This window comes from Corvus hawaiiensis, chromosome 8, assembly GCF_020740725.1.
Source record: "Corvus hawaiiensis isolate bCorHaw1 chromosome 8, bCorHaw1.pri.cur, whole genome shotgun sequence".
Taxonomy (NCBI): Eukaryota; Metazoa; Chordata; class Aves; order Passeriformes; family Corvidae; genus Corvus; species Corvus hawaiiensis.
In genome coordinates, this window is record NC_063220.1 from 16,617,251 (window position 1) to 16,631,562 (window position 14,312).

At 41.6% G+C, this 14,312-nt stretch overlaps 1 protein-coding gene across 1 annotated transcript; it reads left to right on the forward strand.

Annotated features, from left to right (window-relative positions):
- The first annotated feature begins 1,164 nt into the window (after window positions 1–1,164).
- SLC35G1 (solute carrier family 35 member G1) lies at window positions 1,165–8,347 on the forward strand. The gene is made up of 3 exons (XM_048311958.1): window positions 1,165–1,461; window positions 5,368–5,548; window positions 6,047–8,347. The coding sequence occupies exons 1-3, from the start codon at window positions 1,173–1,175 to the stop codon at window positions 6,804–6,806; spliced, it is 1,230 nt and encodes a 409-aa protein (XP_048167915.1). The 5' UTR covers window positions 1,165–1,172; the 3' UTR covers window positions 6,807–8,347.
- The last annotated feature ends 5,965 nt before the right edge of the window (window positions 8,348–14,312 follow it).

Genomic DNA, 14,312 nt, shown 5'->3' on the forward strand with positions numbered 1-14,312 from the left:
AGCCTCTGGTGGGTTAGCATGGACTATAAAATGTGCTAAACCAGAGACCCAGAAAGCTTGAAATAGCTTTTATGAGGTAGCTTGAGGGAAAACTTAAAATCATTTGTATGAAATACCTTGTATCTACCATTTGGCATTCAGTTTGCTAAAGCTGTAGATTACATTTCCCTTTGTTAAGAATAAAGAAACAAACACGGATTAATTTATGCAGCTAAGAGATTTTCCTCCCATTTTAATTATTGGTAACAGCTCAACTTGCTCAAAAGGGGAAAAAATAGTATTTTAAATTTATTCTGCTTCTTCTACTCCGCACTTTCTCATGGGTAAGGAAAAAGGGCTACTCCTGTTTTTCTCTCTACCCTTTCCGATAGGCGGCATTGTTTTCTTAGGGAAAACGTACCCCGAGAAGGTGGCTAAATGATTTCTGTGCCCTACTAACGATCCTGACTGAATCGCCCACCAGGTTCCCATCTCCATTTTGACCCGAGTGCAGGCAGCAGCTCTTGCAGGGAGCGATGTTCTGCCCTGCCCACTGACACGGCAACACTGACGGGCCCACCAAAGGTCATCCCGGCTCTCCCAACGGGCGCGGAGCCCGGTCCAGCGGGAATTCCCACCGTGACACCCCGGACATGCGGGGCTGTGGCGGGTCAGAAACGGGGCAATTGATGACCCCGCCCAGGCTGAGCTGTGAGGGGTCACTGCCGCGGACACACACAGCGACACTTTCATTTCGGGCGCGCAGATGACGCAAAAACGCCCCTAAAATAACTTTGCGTCACCGTTTCCCAGCGTTTTATCTCCTCTGCTCGGCAACAGCCGCGGCCTGTGCAGCCCCCGCCGCTCTCCGGCGGGGTCAGAGTTCCCCCTCCCGAGGCACCGCGGCCTCGCCGCTCCCCGGCACCGCTCCCGCGGCCCTCGCCGGGTCCCTCTGGGGGGGACGCCGGGAAGGAAGCGGTGGGGCGCTGCCTCCTGTCCCGGCAGGGGCGCTCGGCTCCCGCCGAGCTCGCAGGCAGGTACCCGCCGCGGGAGGGACGGGCCGCCCGGCTGGTTCCGGGCGGGGCCTGGCGGGGGGTGGCGGAGCCGGGACCCGGTGTAGTCCCCCCCGCGGGTGCTCGGCGCTGCGGGCGGGCGGAGGGAGGGCGGCAGGCGGCGCTGGGCGGCCGCACCGCATGCGCAGGAGGGCAGGTGTCGCCGGCAGCCGAGGGGCAGCCGAGGAGCCGCCGGGAGCATCGTGGCAGCCCTGCGTCCTCATGGTGCTGTGTCAGGGCGGAGAGGGCGACGCTGCTCCGGCAGCGGGCGGGAAGGAGTCGGAGGTGCCGCCGGGCCGTGAGGACGGAGCGGGTGCGGTGCAGCCGTGCCTGTGCCCGGCACCCGGCGTCGAGGCGGCGAGCGCCGAGGAGCGCTGCGCTTGCGGCTGCTGCTCGGGCATGTCCTGGCCGTGCTGCTGCGAGGCACCTGGTGAGGAGGGGGAGTCCGGCAGGCGGGGCAGGTGGCAGCGTCCTCCCGGCTAGGCTACCCGCTCTCGGGGTGACATTGCCGGGCCGCGGGGGAAGGAGAAGCGGCCCGAGGGCAGCGGGCTGTCCGCACGTGGCGGCAGGGCGCGCAGCGGGCTCCGGCGGCCGCAGAGGGCGCCCGGCGCCGGTGCCCGCCCGGCCGCCGGCAGGAGCCGCCTCGCCGCTTCCGAGCCGTGCCCGCGGGTCACCTGCGAGCGGGTTCAGTCTCGCCCTCTTCCTCCCGCTCCTCTTGTCCGGACAAGCCGGCCCCGGTGGAGGAATCAGCGGGCTGGCAGGCGCGATCTGCTCCGTGCCCTTGCACCTTGTGCCCGTGCGCCGGGCGCGGCTCGGGCCGGGTGCTCGGTGCCCCCCCACGCCCCGGGAGCGGGCAGAGCGCCGGGACCGCTCATCCCCAGCGCCGGGCGGCTCTGTCGCCTCTGAGAGAGCTTTGAGAACGATTATGTCTCGGGAAAACAGTATTTCCTGTTGTTAAAATTTTAAAGTAAGACTTGACAGGTTTGGGTAAATAGAGGTGCCTTCTGCCAGTGTGCCTTCTGGCACTATAAATACGTTTGAGAGTGCAGTTCAGCAAGTCCACGTATTTGGGACTGTGACTTCCTGGGAATTCTTACATGGCTTTAGTCTGAGTGTAACGTTTATTTTCTCCTAACTCGAGTCCTCGCGTCACTTCTTGGTGATGTTTAGTTGATAAAGCCACAAAGTTATTGTGAAATATGCAACATGTAGCTTTAAAGTAGAGTCCTCTTAAAACATAAATGTCGTCTTGAAATAACTTCTGAAGTTATCTGGAGTACTTTTTTTTTTTCAAACGACTTCACTGAAAATGTGTTTGTCATTGAATTGACTGTAATTGACTTTCCAGCAGAAAATAGATTTGGTGGTGAGCTACGGAGAGGACAGAGTCCTTCACCGGTGAAATTCACATTAGTGTCCCTTCTGAGGCAAAGCTTGGGGGAAAAAAAAAGTGTTTGAAATCCTGAGAAACTTACATTAATTAACCAGAAAGAGTACTTTGTCTTTGGGATGTCTGTCTCGCAAAATTGTTGACTGAGTCTATGACTGAAGACTATGAATCATGCTTAGATCTTGTCTGCATGACCATGATTAGTTCCAATGCAGGCTGTTGTGCTCCTGGCACTTTACAGAAGTCAAAGAGAGCTCTTGTGCTTTTTACAACATGGAGACTCTCCTACCTTTCCTGAAGGTCTGGAAGAATCATCTTCTCACTTACCACTTTTCCCATATCCAGTACTCTTCTGCGTCTGCTACTGTTCCTGAGATGCTTGCATGTGATAAGTGTGATTTTCTTCATTGCGTGCATTTTGCAAGTATAAAAACTGTTTGGAACAAAGCACGGCATTAAAAACACCGTCAGAGTTTACACCTAAAACAGTGCACAGTGGGAGGCATTTACCTACAACTTAAAACAGGAATGGAAAATTGTTTGAAAGCATTACCTGTGGAGATGGCCAGGGAGTAAAACTGGAAAACCAAATCTCTAGCCACTCAAAAAAGAGGACTTGGGTACTGCTTGAAACCTTTTGATTTTCAGGCTGCTACATTCTTTCAAAAAAGCATGAGTGCTTGACTGTTTTGATGATGTTCGGCTAGTATTTTGAGGCCTAATATTTTGTGGGGTGGGAATGTTATCTTAACCTAACTTCTCCCTAAAACTTACTTTGAAATAAGCACTCTTCAGAACTGCAGTTCTTGTTTTTGGTGGAAGAACTTGTACCATTTTATTTTTAAAAGGAAGTAAAACACTTTCTCATTGCACTGAGTACATGCTTTGGCAATGCAAGATGTTGATGGTTTAAATTCTAGTATTACAAGATTCTGAAGATTCTGTTTCTGATAGGCTTGGTATATTGGGTAGTTTACAGAAATTAGTTCCTTCTGGTTTTTGTTTGTTCCTTACGATCCAAAGCTTAGTTCTGGGTGTAAGATCCTTTTGGTGTAGTTTGCTTTAATTTGATTGGTTTTCCATTTCAACACTTTCTTTATTTAGGTTGGCTTCATTCTGTAGTAATCAGACAAGCTGTCATGCCTGAAATAAAAGTTAATAGTTCTGTTTGTGCTGTGTTCATCCATAAGCCAGCCTGGGTTTGGATTTCCCATTTCAGTTATAGGCCAGTCTGATTCCTCTTGCTTCAATATTAGAGACTGTTGATTTTGTAGTTCTGTTATGTGACTATGTGGATTAAGGTATTACATAGTTCATGAACATTTTTTAAATCCACTTTGTTTCATAGTTGGTAGATGTCCCGGTCCAGTGTTGGTTGGTGGTAGTTTTTATAGTCAGTTTTATGTAAGAGGCTGTTGCTAAACAGAAGTATTTCAAGTAGGAGCTGTAACTCACTTTCCGCTGCAGTGTGGCAGGATTCCTTGAGAAGCAAACCTTTTGCCTACTTCAGGTTGTGGTTGCTGTTGTAAAGCCAGGGTCCCTAGGACTGTCAGCCTGCAGTCTCCCCTCCTAGGCAGTAAGATGCAGTTTATCAGCCTTGAGTGCTGATCTCAAGGAGGATCAAAATGGTTTGTGACAAGTTTTATTAATTAAAAAAAAAAAACCTCTCAAAACCGTACTTAGTTGCTAAGCAACTCACAGCAGTACCCTGCTGATTATGTTTTAGAGGATCCGTAAGGCTTACAGGCTGCCACACTAATGTGAGATGAGGCACCCTTTTATCAAAACACTGCCTCTGGGACATGGAGTTCTTGCTCCTATCTTTAGAGGGTGTCGCAGAAGAAAAGGTGACTCCCAATGTTTTATGCAGGTAGAGAAGAAGAAAGAGATAGTGAGATGACATCTCACTCAGATTTTTAGGTGGGCTTTATTTTCCCTGATGTTCACCTCTAGGTTCAGTGGAAAGACTGTTACTTTTATGCAACAAAGCAGTAAAAAAAAGGCTGATTTCCTTGGAGATTGCTGCTGCTGACCTCAACACAGTTCTCTCTCTCACACAGTTCTCCCTCTCCTTGCTTTTTTTTTTTTTAAATAGTTCAGGGTGGAGAAAATGAATGGAACGAGGAAGAGTATGTTGTTGAAGAAAGCCTTAGGCAATGAGGAAACTTTAATAGAAACATTAGACTCGGGAAACTTTCAGGAAGGGGAGGTCTGATAAATAAGCATAAACTAAGGTCTTCATGGAATTATGATAGACATCAGGCCTTTGATGTTTTAACATTAGTTACTTAAACTTTTTTCTGCTTAAAAATGTATATTTGATGCCTATTTGAAGAAAATATTTGAATTCTTACAGCAAGATAAAAATGTGATCTGAAACTTCTGTAGGTCTGGGTCAAAATTAGGGTGACTTAGCTGCAAAATAAACATGAGGTATAACAAAAATGATGTTCTGTATACAAATTTTACATTGTGTATTTGTGAGAAATTAAATTAAATTTTTCCTCAGGATCCTTAGTTAACTTAGTTAACGAAGCAGCTGATTCCCAAGATAATTGTTTCAGAATCTGATTATTTTGTAGTCAGTTATATTTATTGGTCCCTGGGCAGAATTGTGACTAGTCCCTATAGTAAAACACGTACTAGTCTGATATCTACAAGGAGTCCTACTAACTCATGTAGAACTGCAGTGTTGTGTATCCCAGGTGTTAGAGTTCATGTCTTACACCCTGTTTTGAGAAAAAAAAGAGGACTCATGATGGTCAGTGAAAAGTATTTTCAAGGTATGTCTGTTAAACAGATGTAATATTTGCATTTGTTTCTTTGGTTCCCCTGTTCTCCACCACAAAAATCGCTACAGAGGTGTGGAGCACTGCAGTGTGTGGAGCTGCCTGATCAGAGAAGTCTTCTAATAGATCTTTACTAACTGTAGTTTATCTGTTGCAGGGACAAAGAAGAAAGCTGCGTGCCCAGGACTTGGTCTGTTTTATACCATACTGTCTGCCTTCCTTTTCTCACTGGCCTCTTTATTTCTTAAAAAAATAGAAGATGTACATTCAGTGGAAGTGAGTGCATTTCGATGTGTTTTCCAAATGGCATTTGTTCTTCCTGGTTTAATATACTACAAGTAAGTGTAGAAAATGTTTAAAGTTATTTGTTAGAACTAGATCTAGAATTATGACTCACTTAAATAAGATTGCAGTGTTATTTTAGTTTGGACTTCAGTTGCATAACTGCATTATTTTAGATTAGTTGATAGTTTCTTAATACGAATCAGAAAACTGAAAATCTTTGACTCCCTGAATGGTAGAGGCTTGTACTAGGATTATTGTATCAAATGCTTTGGTTTCCACAAAGGGGTGATCTTAAAAAAATAGAAGGTAATTTGTAGGTACTCTTGGGTTATTTTGCAAGCAAAAAATTAATTGCTAGGAGAACAGGTTCTGGACTCTGAATGTGATTGCGGGTCATGATGGAAATAAATTGGTCTGTGATCAGACAGTTAAGAATATTTGGGTATTAAAGTCCCTCATTTAGAAAGGTGTGTACCATATTTAAATGTGTTTGGATGTTAGTCATGAAATAAGCAAGACAGTGACATTAATGTGACCTTTCTGTTTTTCAGAACAGGGTTTTTGGGACCAAAAGGTAAAAGAATTTTTCTTTTCTTCCGAGGATTCCTTGGTTCTACTGCAATGGTTCTTCTCTACTACGCTTATCAAGTCATGCCACTAGCTGATGCCACTGTTATAACTTTTACCAGTCCTGTTTTTACATCATTACTGGCATGGATCTTTCTCAAAGAGAAATACAGCCTTTGGGATCTTCTGTTTACCCTCTTTGCAATCACTGGAGTGATTCTTATTGCCAGACCACCATTTCTGTTTGGGTCACATGTTACGGGGATTGAAGGAAGTTACACAGATCACCTTAAAGGAACTATAGCAGCAATTACAAGCACGTTATCTGCAGCTTTGACTATTGTTATACTAAGGAAGGTGGGAAAATCTGTGCATTACTTTTTGTCAATTTGGTATTATGCAGTCATTGGATTAATTGGATGTGTTATAGCATTGTTTGTTTTGAATGAATGGCGTTTACCACACTGTGGCAGAGATAGGGTTTTTCTAATATTAATAGGCTTGTTAGGGTTGGGGGGTCAGGTATTTCTCACAAAAGCATTACAGATAGAGAAAGCTGGACCTGTATCAATCATGAAAACAATGGATGTGGTGTTTGCTTTTATTTTACAAGTTCTTTTTCTCAATCATCTCCCAACTTGGTGGACTGTGGGTGGTGCCCTTTGTGTAGTAGCCAGTAGTTCCGGAACTGCCATTCGTAAGTGGCGACACAGCGTGAAAAAACCTAAACAGAGGGAAATCTAATAATAGAGACACTAATTCATTACAGAAACAAGCAATCTTGAAATATATATAAATACAATATTTATTTTTATTTAAGTATCCCATTTACCAAATTGTAGTACCAAATTATATCCAATAAAATAAGCTGACTTTTTTTTAACCAAAACTGAAGATATTTTAGCAACTGAGGAGGTATATACTTTCCTTTCTTATATTTAGGCATGCTCATATGGGCGGTAGATACTTAAAATTTGTTGCTTCCTTTCCAAAGTGGACAATATTTATTTTCCTAAATTTCCTGACTCTCTACTTCTTAGATGCTTTCTTTATTTTTCAGAGCAATGGAAATAAGTCTCCCAGACTTAATACCATTCTGTGCTTGATTACCACAGGGATTGCAGTACAAAAGTTAGAAGGGAATGAAGAGTTGATAATCCTTAAACAACCAGCTTTTATAGAACAGATAAAGCTTGTTCTTCTACAAGCTTTCTAATTATTATTTTGCACAAAACAGATGCCAAATGTGGATTTAATTTTAATTTGGATTCTAAAAGAACAAAAGCAATTTCATTTTTCCAAGTAATACCAAGGGAAAATTAACTTGTGAAAATTACCTATCAGCTTGGCTTTTTTTAAAAAAGAATTTTAAGTGTTTGCACTTACCTTACCGACATAGTGAAACAACCTAATCACCTTTTTTTTTTTTTTTTTCAAATGTGATTTTCTCAATAAACATGTCTTTAGTTGCTGCAGTCTCAGTGATGAGAGACAACAGTTAATCCTGTACCACTCATAAATAAGCCCTTTCTTGTGGTATGGAATGCTGCACTGTAGCTGCACTTTTCTGTATTCTATGCAAAAGATTGTATTTTTTAGGTATTTAATATAGTTTATATTTAATGCTGCTTATGACTCTTTTTAGATCTTCTATACAATAGTTCTTTATGAGATGAAGTTTGAGTCTCTTTTGCCTTCATAAAGTTAGGAGGATTTACAGTAAAGCTTTTGCCAGTTTCCAAAGAATGTACAAGCCTGCAATCTAATTGCAGTCTCACAGAAAATGGGGGTTGGCCAAGGTCGTACAGAGGTTCTACAGAAAAGGTTTGAGGAAAGCTTGGTGTAAGGATGAAGCTATGCATACACATCACATTCAGGCATCCACACTACATCAGACAGTGCTAGTGGGCAACTTGAATCCCACTTCTCCAGCTGGCCCTTTTAAGTCTGCATTTATCACTTCTCTTGCACATCTTCTTTCTTTTGTAGGCTTTATCTTGAATGCAACAAATACTAAAGAAAAATACTTGTATTACTGGTCTTGGTGTCCTTCATGTTTCAGGAGGACTAAATGTTTAGTATCAGAAAGTGGGATTTTCCCAAGTTGAATCTTACATAGTTTTGGATCTTGTCTCAGTAGAGTTGAAAGAAAATTTTAACTTGAATCTTGATTTGGTTCTTTGTATCATGGGGACGTTTTCAGTTACTTACTCACTCTAGTGTTCTTCTAAAAGAGAATGCTGTGTTTTGTACACTTGATAACATGATTTTTTCAAAATCACTAACGGTGGCACATGTTTTCTTATTTTGATTTATAGATGTCTGGTCACATGTCTTTTCTTTTGCCAGTAAGCATTGCATCATATCAGGGCAGATCTAGGGACTTCAGTCCCAAAGGCATAGAATGTATGTAGTACTTTAGGGTCAGCGTGTCATCTAATCTATTGAGTTGGAAAGGGCCTGTCAGGATCATTGAGTCCAACTCCTGGCCCTGCACAGGACACCCCAAGAGTCACACCATGTGCCTGAAAGCATTGTCCAAATGTTCCTTGAATCAGACAGGCTTGGTGCTGTGACTGCTTTCCTGGGAACCCTGTTCCAGTCCCCAAACATCCTCTGGGTGAAGAATCTCTTCCTGATATCCAGCCTAAACTTCCCCTGACTCAGCTTCAGGCCATTTACTCGAGTCCTGTCACAGCATGGGGAGAAGAGATCGGCACTTGCCCCTCCGCTTCCCCTTATGAGGATATTGAAGACCACAGTGAGGTCTCCCCTCAGTCTCCTCTTTTTCAGGGTGAACAGATCGAGTGACGTTAGCAACTCCTCGTAAGTCTTCCCCTGCAGACACTTCACCATCTTTGTGGCCCTCCATTAAGCTAACAGCTTAATGTTTTTCTTATATTATGGCACCCAAAACTGCCCTCAGCACTTGAGGTGAGGCTGCCCAGTGCAGAGCAGAGCAGGACAATCCCCTCCCTTGCCTGGCTGGCGATGCTGTGCCCAGTGCTTCCCAGGACACAGATGGCCCTCCTGGCTGCCAGGGCACTGCTGACTCATATTCCCTAGCCATCTACCAGGACCCCCAAGTCTCTTTCTGTGGTGCTGCTCTTCAGCCTCTCATTCCCCAGTCTGTCTGTTGCCCTACCCCAGGTGCAGAATCTGTCACTTGACCTTGTTAAACTTCATATGTTTGGTGATTGCCCAGCCCTCTAATTTATAGAGGTATCTGCAGGGCCTCCCTGCCTTTGAGGGAGTCAACAGCTCCTCCCAATTTAGTGTCATCAGCAAACTTCATATTCCTTAGAGTCCTGTGTCCAAGTCATTAATGAAGATGCTGAAGAGAACTGGGCTGAGGCTAGAGCCCATTGGTGACTGGATGCCAGGCTGATGTCACCCCACTCACTGCAGCTCTTTGTGCCTGACCCGTGAGCCAGTTGCTCACCCATCATGCACCAGAGTTATCCAGCTGTGTACTGGACAGTTTGTCCAGAAAGATGCTGTAACAGTATCAAAAGCTCTGCTGAAGTCCAAAAAGATGACATGTACTGGCTTTCCTAGATTGACTAGGTGGGCTATCCTGTAGTAGAAGGAAATCAGGTTTGACAATCAAGACTTGCCATTCATGAAGCTGTGCTGGCTGGGACCAATGATTGCGTTGTCCTCCAGGTGTTTTTCAGTACCTCAGAGTACTTTTCCACGTATCATGAGGAACTGTCTTTGTCCAAGTTTCTGTAGGTAAGACCAGCACCCTGAATCTGAATGTGTTTATGGATATGAGCAGATTCCACTTGAGTGGTAGAATCAGTTCCTGCTTACAGCTGTCTGTTCTCTGCTTTTCCTGAAGGCTGAAGCTCAGCTACTGCTGACAAGGTCAGGAAACTGCTTTACTATCTCTAAAAACCCTCACATAATAATAAAATTCCAGTTTGGCACCCTTTTTGCATAATACTGTGAACTGGGATTGTTTTTCTGCTGCTTAACCATCACTGCCATTGAGCAACAGCTTTCAGGGGAGGGAAAGAAAACAGGCTGCATTTTTTACTGCTTCACTTCATGTTTAATATGCATATGTTTGAATTGCCACTTATAAAGGTGTGGTTCCAAAGCAGTTCAGATTGATGCAAACTTGGATTGTCAGCTAGCCCAGATCTCTCCACTTGGCTCAGTGCTTATGTGGTTATGATGAGCTACCCCTGGGAGCTGATCCAGTACGATCTTTTAGTAAGGTTGTTGGAGAGGGCAAAACCAGAGTAGCCTAAACTTGATGACAGTATGAAAACATTAGGAAGTAGAATTAGATAATAGTTGAAAGTACAGTGTATGAATGCTGCTTTGTCAGTACAGAATAAAAATTATGTGGAAGCTTACATAAAAATCTTTAGTTCATATGATTTCAATGAATCTTGTTTACACTTAGTAGAGAAGAACAGGCTACTGAAGAAAGGATTGTTTTCTTGCCCTTAACACATAAGTAAATGTAGAAAATATGCTACATGACCAGAAATCAACATCTAGGTACAGTGATTTGTAATTTTTGTCTCAAGTTCTTGCAGAAACTCTTTCAATATATTTCTAGTGCCAAAACCCCCAGATGATTGATTTTTTTCTTTGTTCAAACATACAGGGTTTCCTTATGGCATCATCTGCTTTTTTCCTCTTGCTGTTCTTAAACCTTCCTAAATATTTAAGTTGTTAAAATAATAATCTAAACCAGTGTTTTGGAACACTGTTTTGATTTTGATCTGTCTTTTAGGGAACTGTTTAACTGGAATGAGAATGAAGAACTTGACTAGGGCTTCTCTATCCATAAAGCATGACAAGCTAGTTTCTGTAATCGGTTTTTTAGATGATGTTGAGAATGAAAGACATTTAAGCTTTAAGTTCTTCAACCACCTCAATTTAAAAATTTTTCTTCCTCTTAAATATAGGCTGAAAACATAAATATTAGTTGCAAGCCTTAAAGAAATTACAAAAGTGTGGATACCATGAAATGCTGGGGTTTTTTAATTGAAAATATTTCTTTAAATTTCTCTTAGGATGGTAAAACTCTTCTTCAAAGCTTAACAGTTTGAGAATCTGAAATGAAACTGAGCCTTGATTCTTTTAGATTCTGATCTTTTTTAGCTTTTTAATACAGCAAGTTTCTCAGGGTCAAAAGTTATTTTTCTGAGCTTTGAGTCAGAAATATATTGATGTTCATTGTCTGCAGTGTCCTGTTGTTATCTTTACTTTAAAGTTTGATAAATATACTTTTCTAATAGAAACTCTTTCCTTTGTAATATGATGAAATATTGTTGCATTGCAATTGCTTTCTTAAAATGTTAAGTTTCTCTTGAATTTCAACATATTCATTCATTGATTCTGAATAGAAAGAATAATAGTTAATTATTGGTTATTTTGCACAGAAATGTAGGGATAAAAAGATTTAGTTGTTACTGATGCATCATAAGTTTGTTCCATGTGTTCTTTACTATGCAAGACACTGTAATTGCCTGTGGTCTTCAGTGAGACTTTGTAGCCTTAAAGCCTTATGTACCCACCTCTTCTATAGAAAGCTGATGGCTTTGTACTGTCACTGTGCAGCAGCCAATTTCTTTCAGGTTAAGTTGGTTGTTTAAAGTATGCTCTAAAAGCCCTTTAAATAAATCTACACCAAGAATTTGACAAACTCGTTGTGTAGACAAGGGTGGTCTATGTAATTAAAGTGGATTTCCAGCATTTGTCAAACATCAGGCATGAAGTAACCTCAACATAACAGGTGATATTACTAGTTAAATGTGTCATTTTTATTCTGAAACCCGACTCCCAGTTCCAAAAAGTGTTCCAAGATGGTGCTTCCCATAATTGGTAATGACCAAATGGATCATACTTCCCTTGATCATAATTTAAAATAAATGACTACCCCCATCGTTACTTTCTCTTCCTTGCGCTTTTGTTTAAGAGCTGTCTGTTGGAAGGTTTATTTCTAGGGAGGCAGCCTCTTTAGAAGTTATTTCCTTGCTAACTAGCAGTAGTTACCCAGGAAGAGTCTGTCTTTTAGTTCTCTAACCATGATAACCATGGCAGGCTCTTCAGGGTAATAAAAGCCCCACAAGGGTAATAAAAACACGATCTCTGTCTCTGTGTGGATTCAGCATTGGCAGTGCTGACAGCAGATGTGAACACTGACTTCAGCAGGACATTGCAGCTACCAGAAGAATGTTTTTGGGGTCATAACTGCCTGTCCATCCAAAGAAAAGTTGTGGCTTTATGTTCCTGCAGATGCAGGTGACTTCAGGGGGGAACATACATAGAGTTTTATGGTGATAACTTCTGTGTATCAGAATGAGTAATTTCCTATGTTATATGAATTATTGTTTGACAAAAAGGGGGTAAAAATACCCTCAGCATTAATTAAAGGATTTTTACTATGTCCTATATATTGTTAAATATATGTTGAATTATATGTTTTGTAGAAGTTACTGGCTTTGTTATGTAGTAGTATATTTTTATAGACAATTCTTATATATTGAAATGTTAAGATATTTTCATAAGAGATTTATATTCCTCATTCCTAATAAAATGATCCTGAAGAATTAGTCTCTGGTTTTGTATTGATTAGTGGAATATAACTGAATGTAGTGATTGTAAAACTTAATGAAAGAACTGTTAATGAAACAGTCCCTGGTAAACATGAACATATGCCTCAAATTCTGCTAATATTAGCATGCTGCATCGCATCTTATGCCTTGCAACAAGCTAGTGACAAAATGAAGCTTCATCAACTTCCATACGTTCATGTCATAACTGGAAACACTGTAGCATTGACAGATCAGTAAAGTTAAATTTTCCTGTGTCCAAGTGGCAGTTTGTTTCTGTGGATTTTTTTGTTCTGTTTTATTACTGTACATCATGATTGGAATCCAACTCTTGTCCCTCTTGTCACAAGGTGATACTTAATTCATCCTTGTGCTTCCCATTATCTAGTGTGTCAATAATTAATTTTTCACCAAAGAGGAAGGAAAAATTCATGTTTGCTAAGTATTACAAAAAGATTGCAAAATTTATTATCCCTAGAGCACTACTAGTTCTACAGCATTGCCAGTTTTTGTAAGAGCAGAAGATAGCAGAAATGAACTTCTCAAGCTTGCGCTTGAGAGCTTTGAGAGGAGATGACAAATCTTTTTTTCTGGGTGTAACTTAGGGAAAAATAGATGAGGGGCTATGAGTTACATCGTGGGGAATTACTGGCAGTGTTGGCCTGTCTATCCAGCATCCTCTTCATTTTGTATGCTCAAAAATTAGCTTCTTGTAGAATGACTCAGTGCTGTTTGTTTCACGTGCTCTAAAGTAAAGGAAAAGCAAGGTACTTCCTAGAGATCTAACTGTGCCACAGATAGGCAAGGGAAGATTATTTGTGAAAGAAACTTTGCCACTTTCTCTTGGCAGTCCTGTGTGTTCTTTGGAATAGCTAAAAATATATAATAGAAATTTAGGCTTCAAGGGAAGGGGGGAAAAAGAGCTGTTTGGATAGTATTAAAATATTTATTCAGGAATTATTAGTGACATAGCATAAGAGACAAAGGCTATTACTAGATAATAAAACTCTTGCAACAAAATTACAGAATTATGCTATTCACTCAAAAAGACCCCCAAAACCCAAGCAAAAGGAAAAGAGATCAAAGGATTTCAAATTAAAAAGCATTCCCATTATTACTTGGGAAACAAACTTCACTGAAGTTGTAAAAATACGAGCACTGCAAGTTATCCCCTTATTGATTTGATAAAGAGTTCTTACAGTCCTGAGCACAGGAAATAGTATTTGAGATAAAATGTGCAGATGAATTCTTCAAATAGGTTTCAGTTGATTTTTCTTCAATTAGCTTTTATTGAACCGTATTTTTGGACACTATGGAATGGAGTTTGTACATTGCCCTGTCAAGGAGCAGTGAATTCTAGAAAGGATAACAAACTAATTTGTCATCTGAATTTACTTGTTGAGCAAAGGGAAAAAGAGATTTGAGTTCTTGCTCTGCTGGAATGAAGTGGTTTTGGGGTCTGTATGAAAGAGGTGGAAAGAAAACTTGTATTTTCTGGCCGGTGAGTAGGAAGTTCATTTTCCCTTTGTACTGTGACTGTTCTGTCGGCAGGTGGGGCTGTCTTTCTTAATTTATTCCTCAGGATGTAAGATTAAATCCTCTTAAAAATCCACGGATCTAGACGTTAAACATTTCAGTACAATGTGATGTATGTAGTATAAATACTAAATTT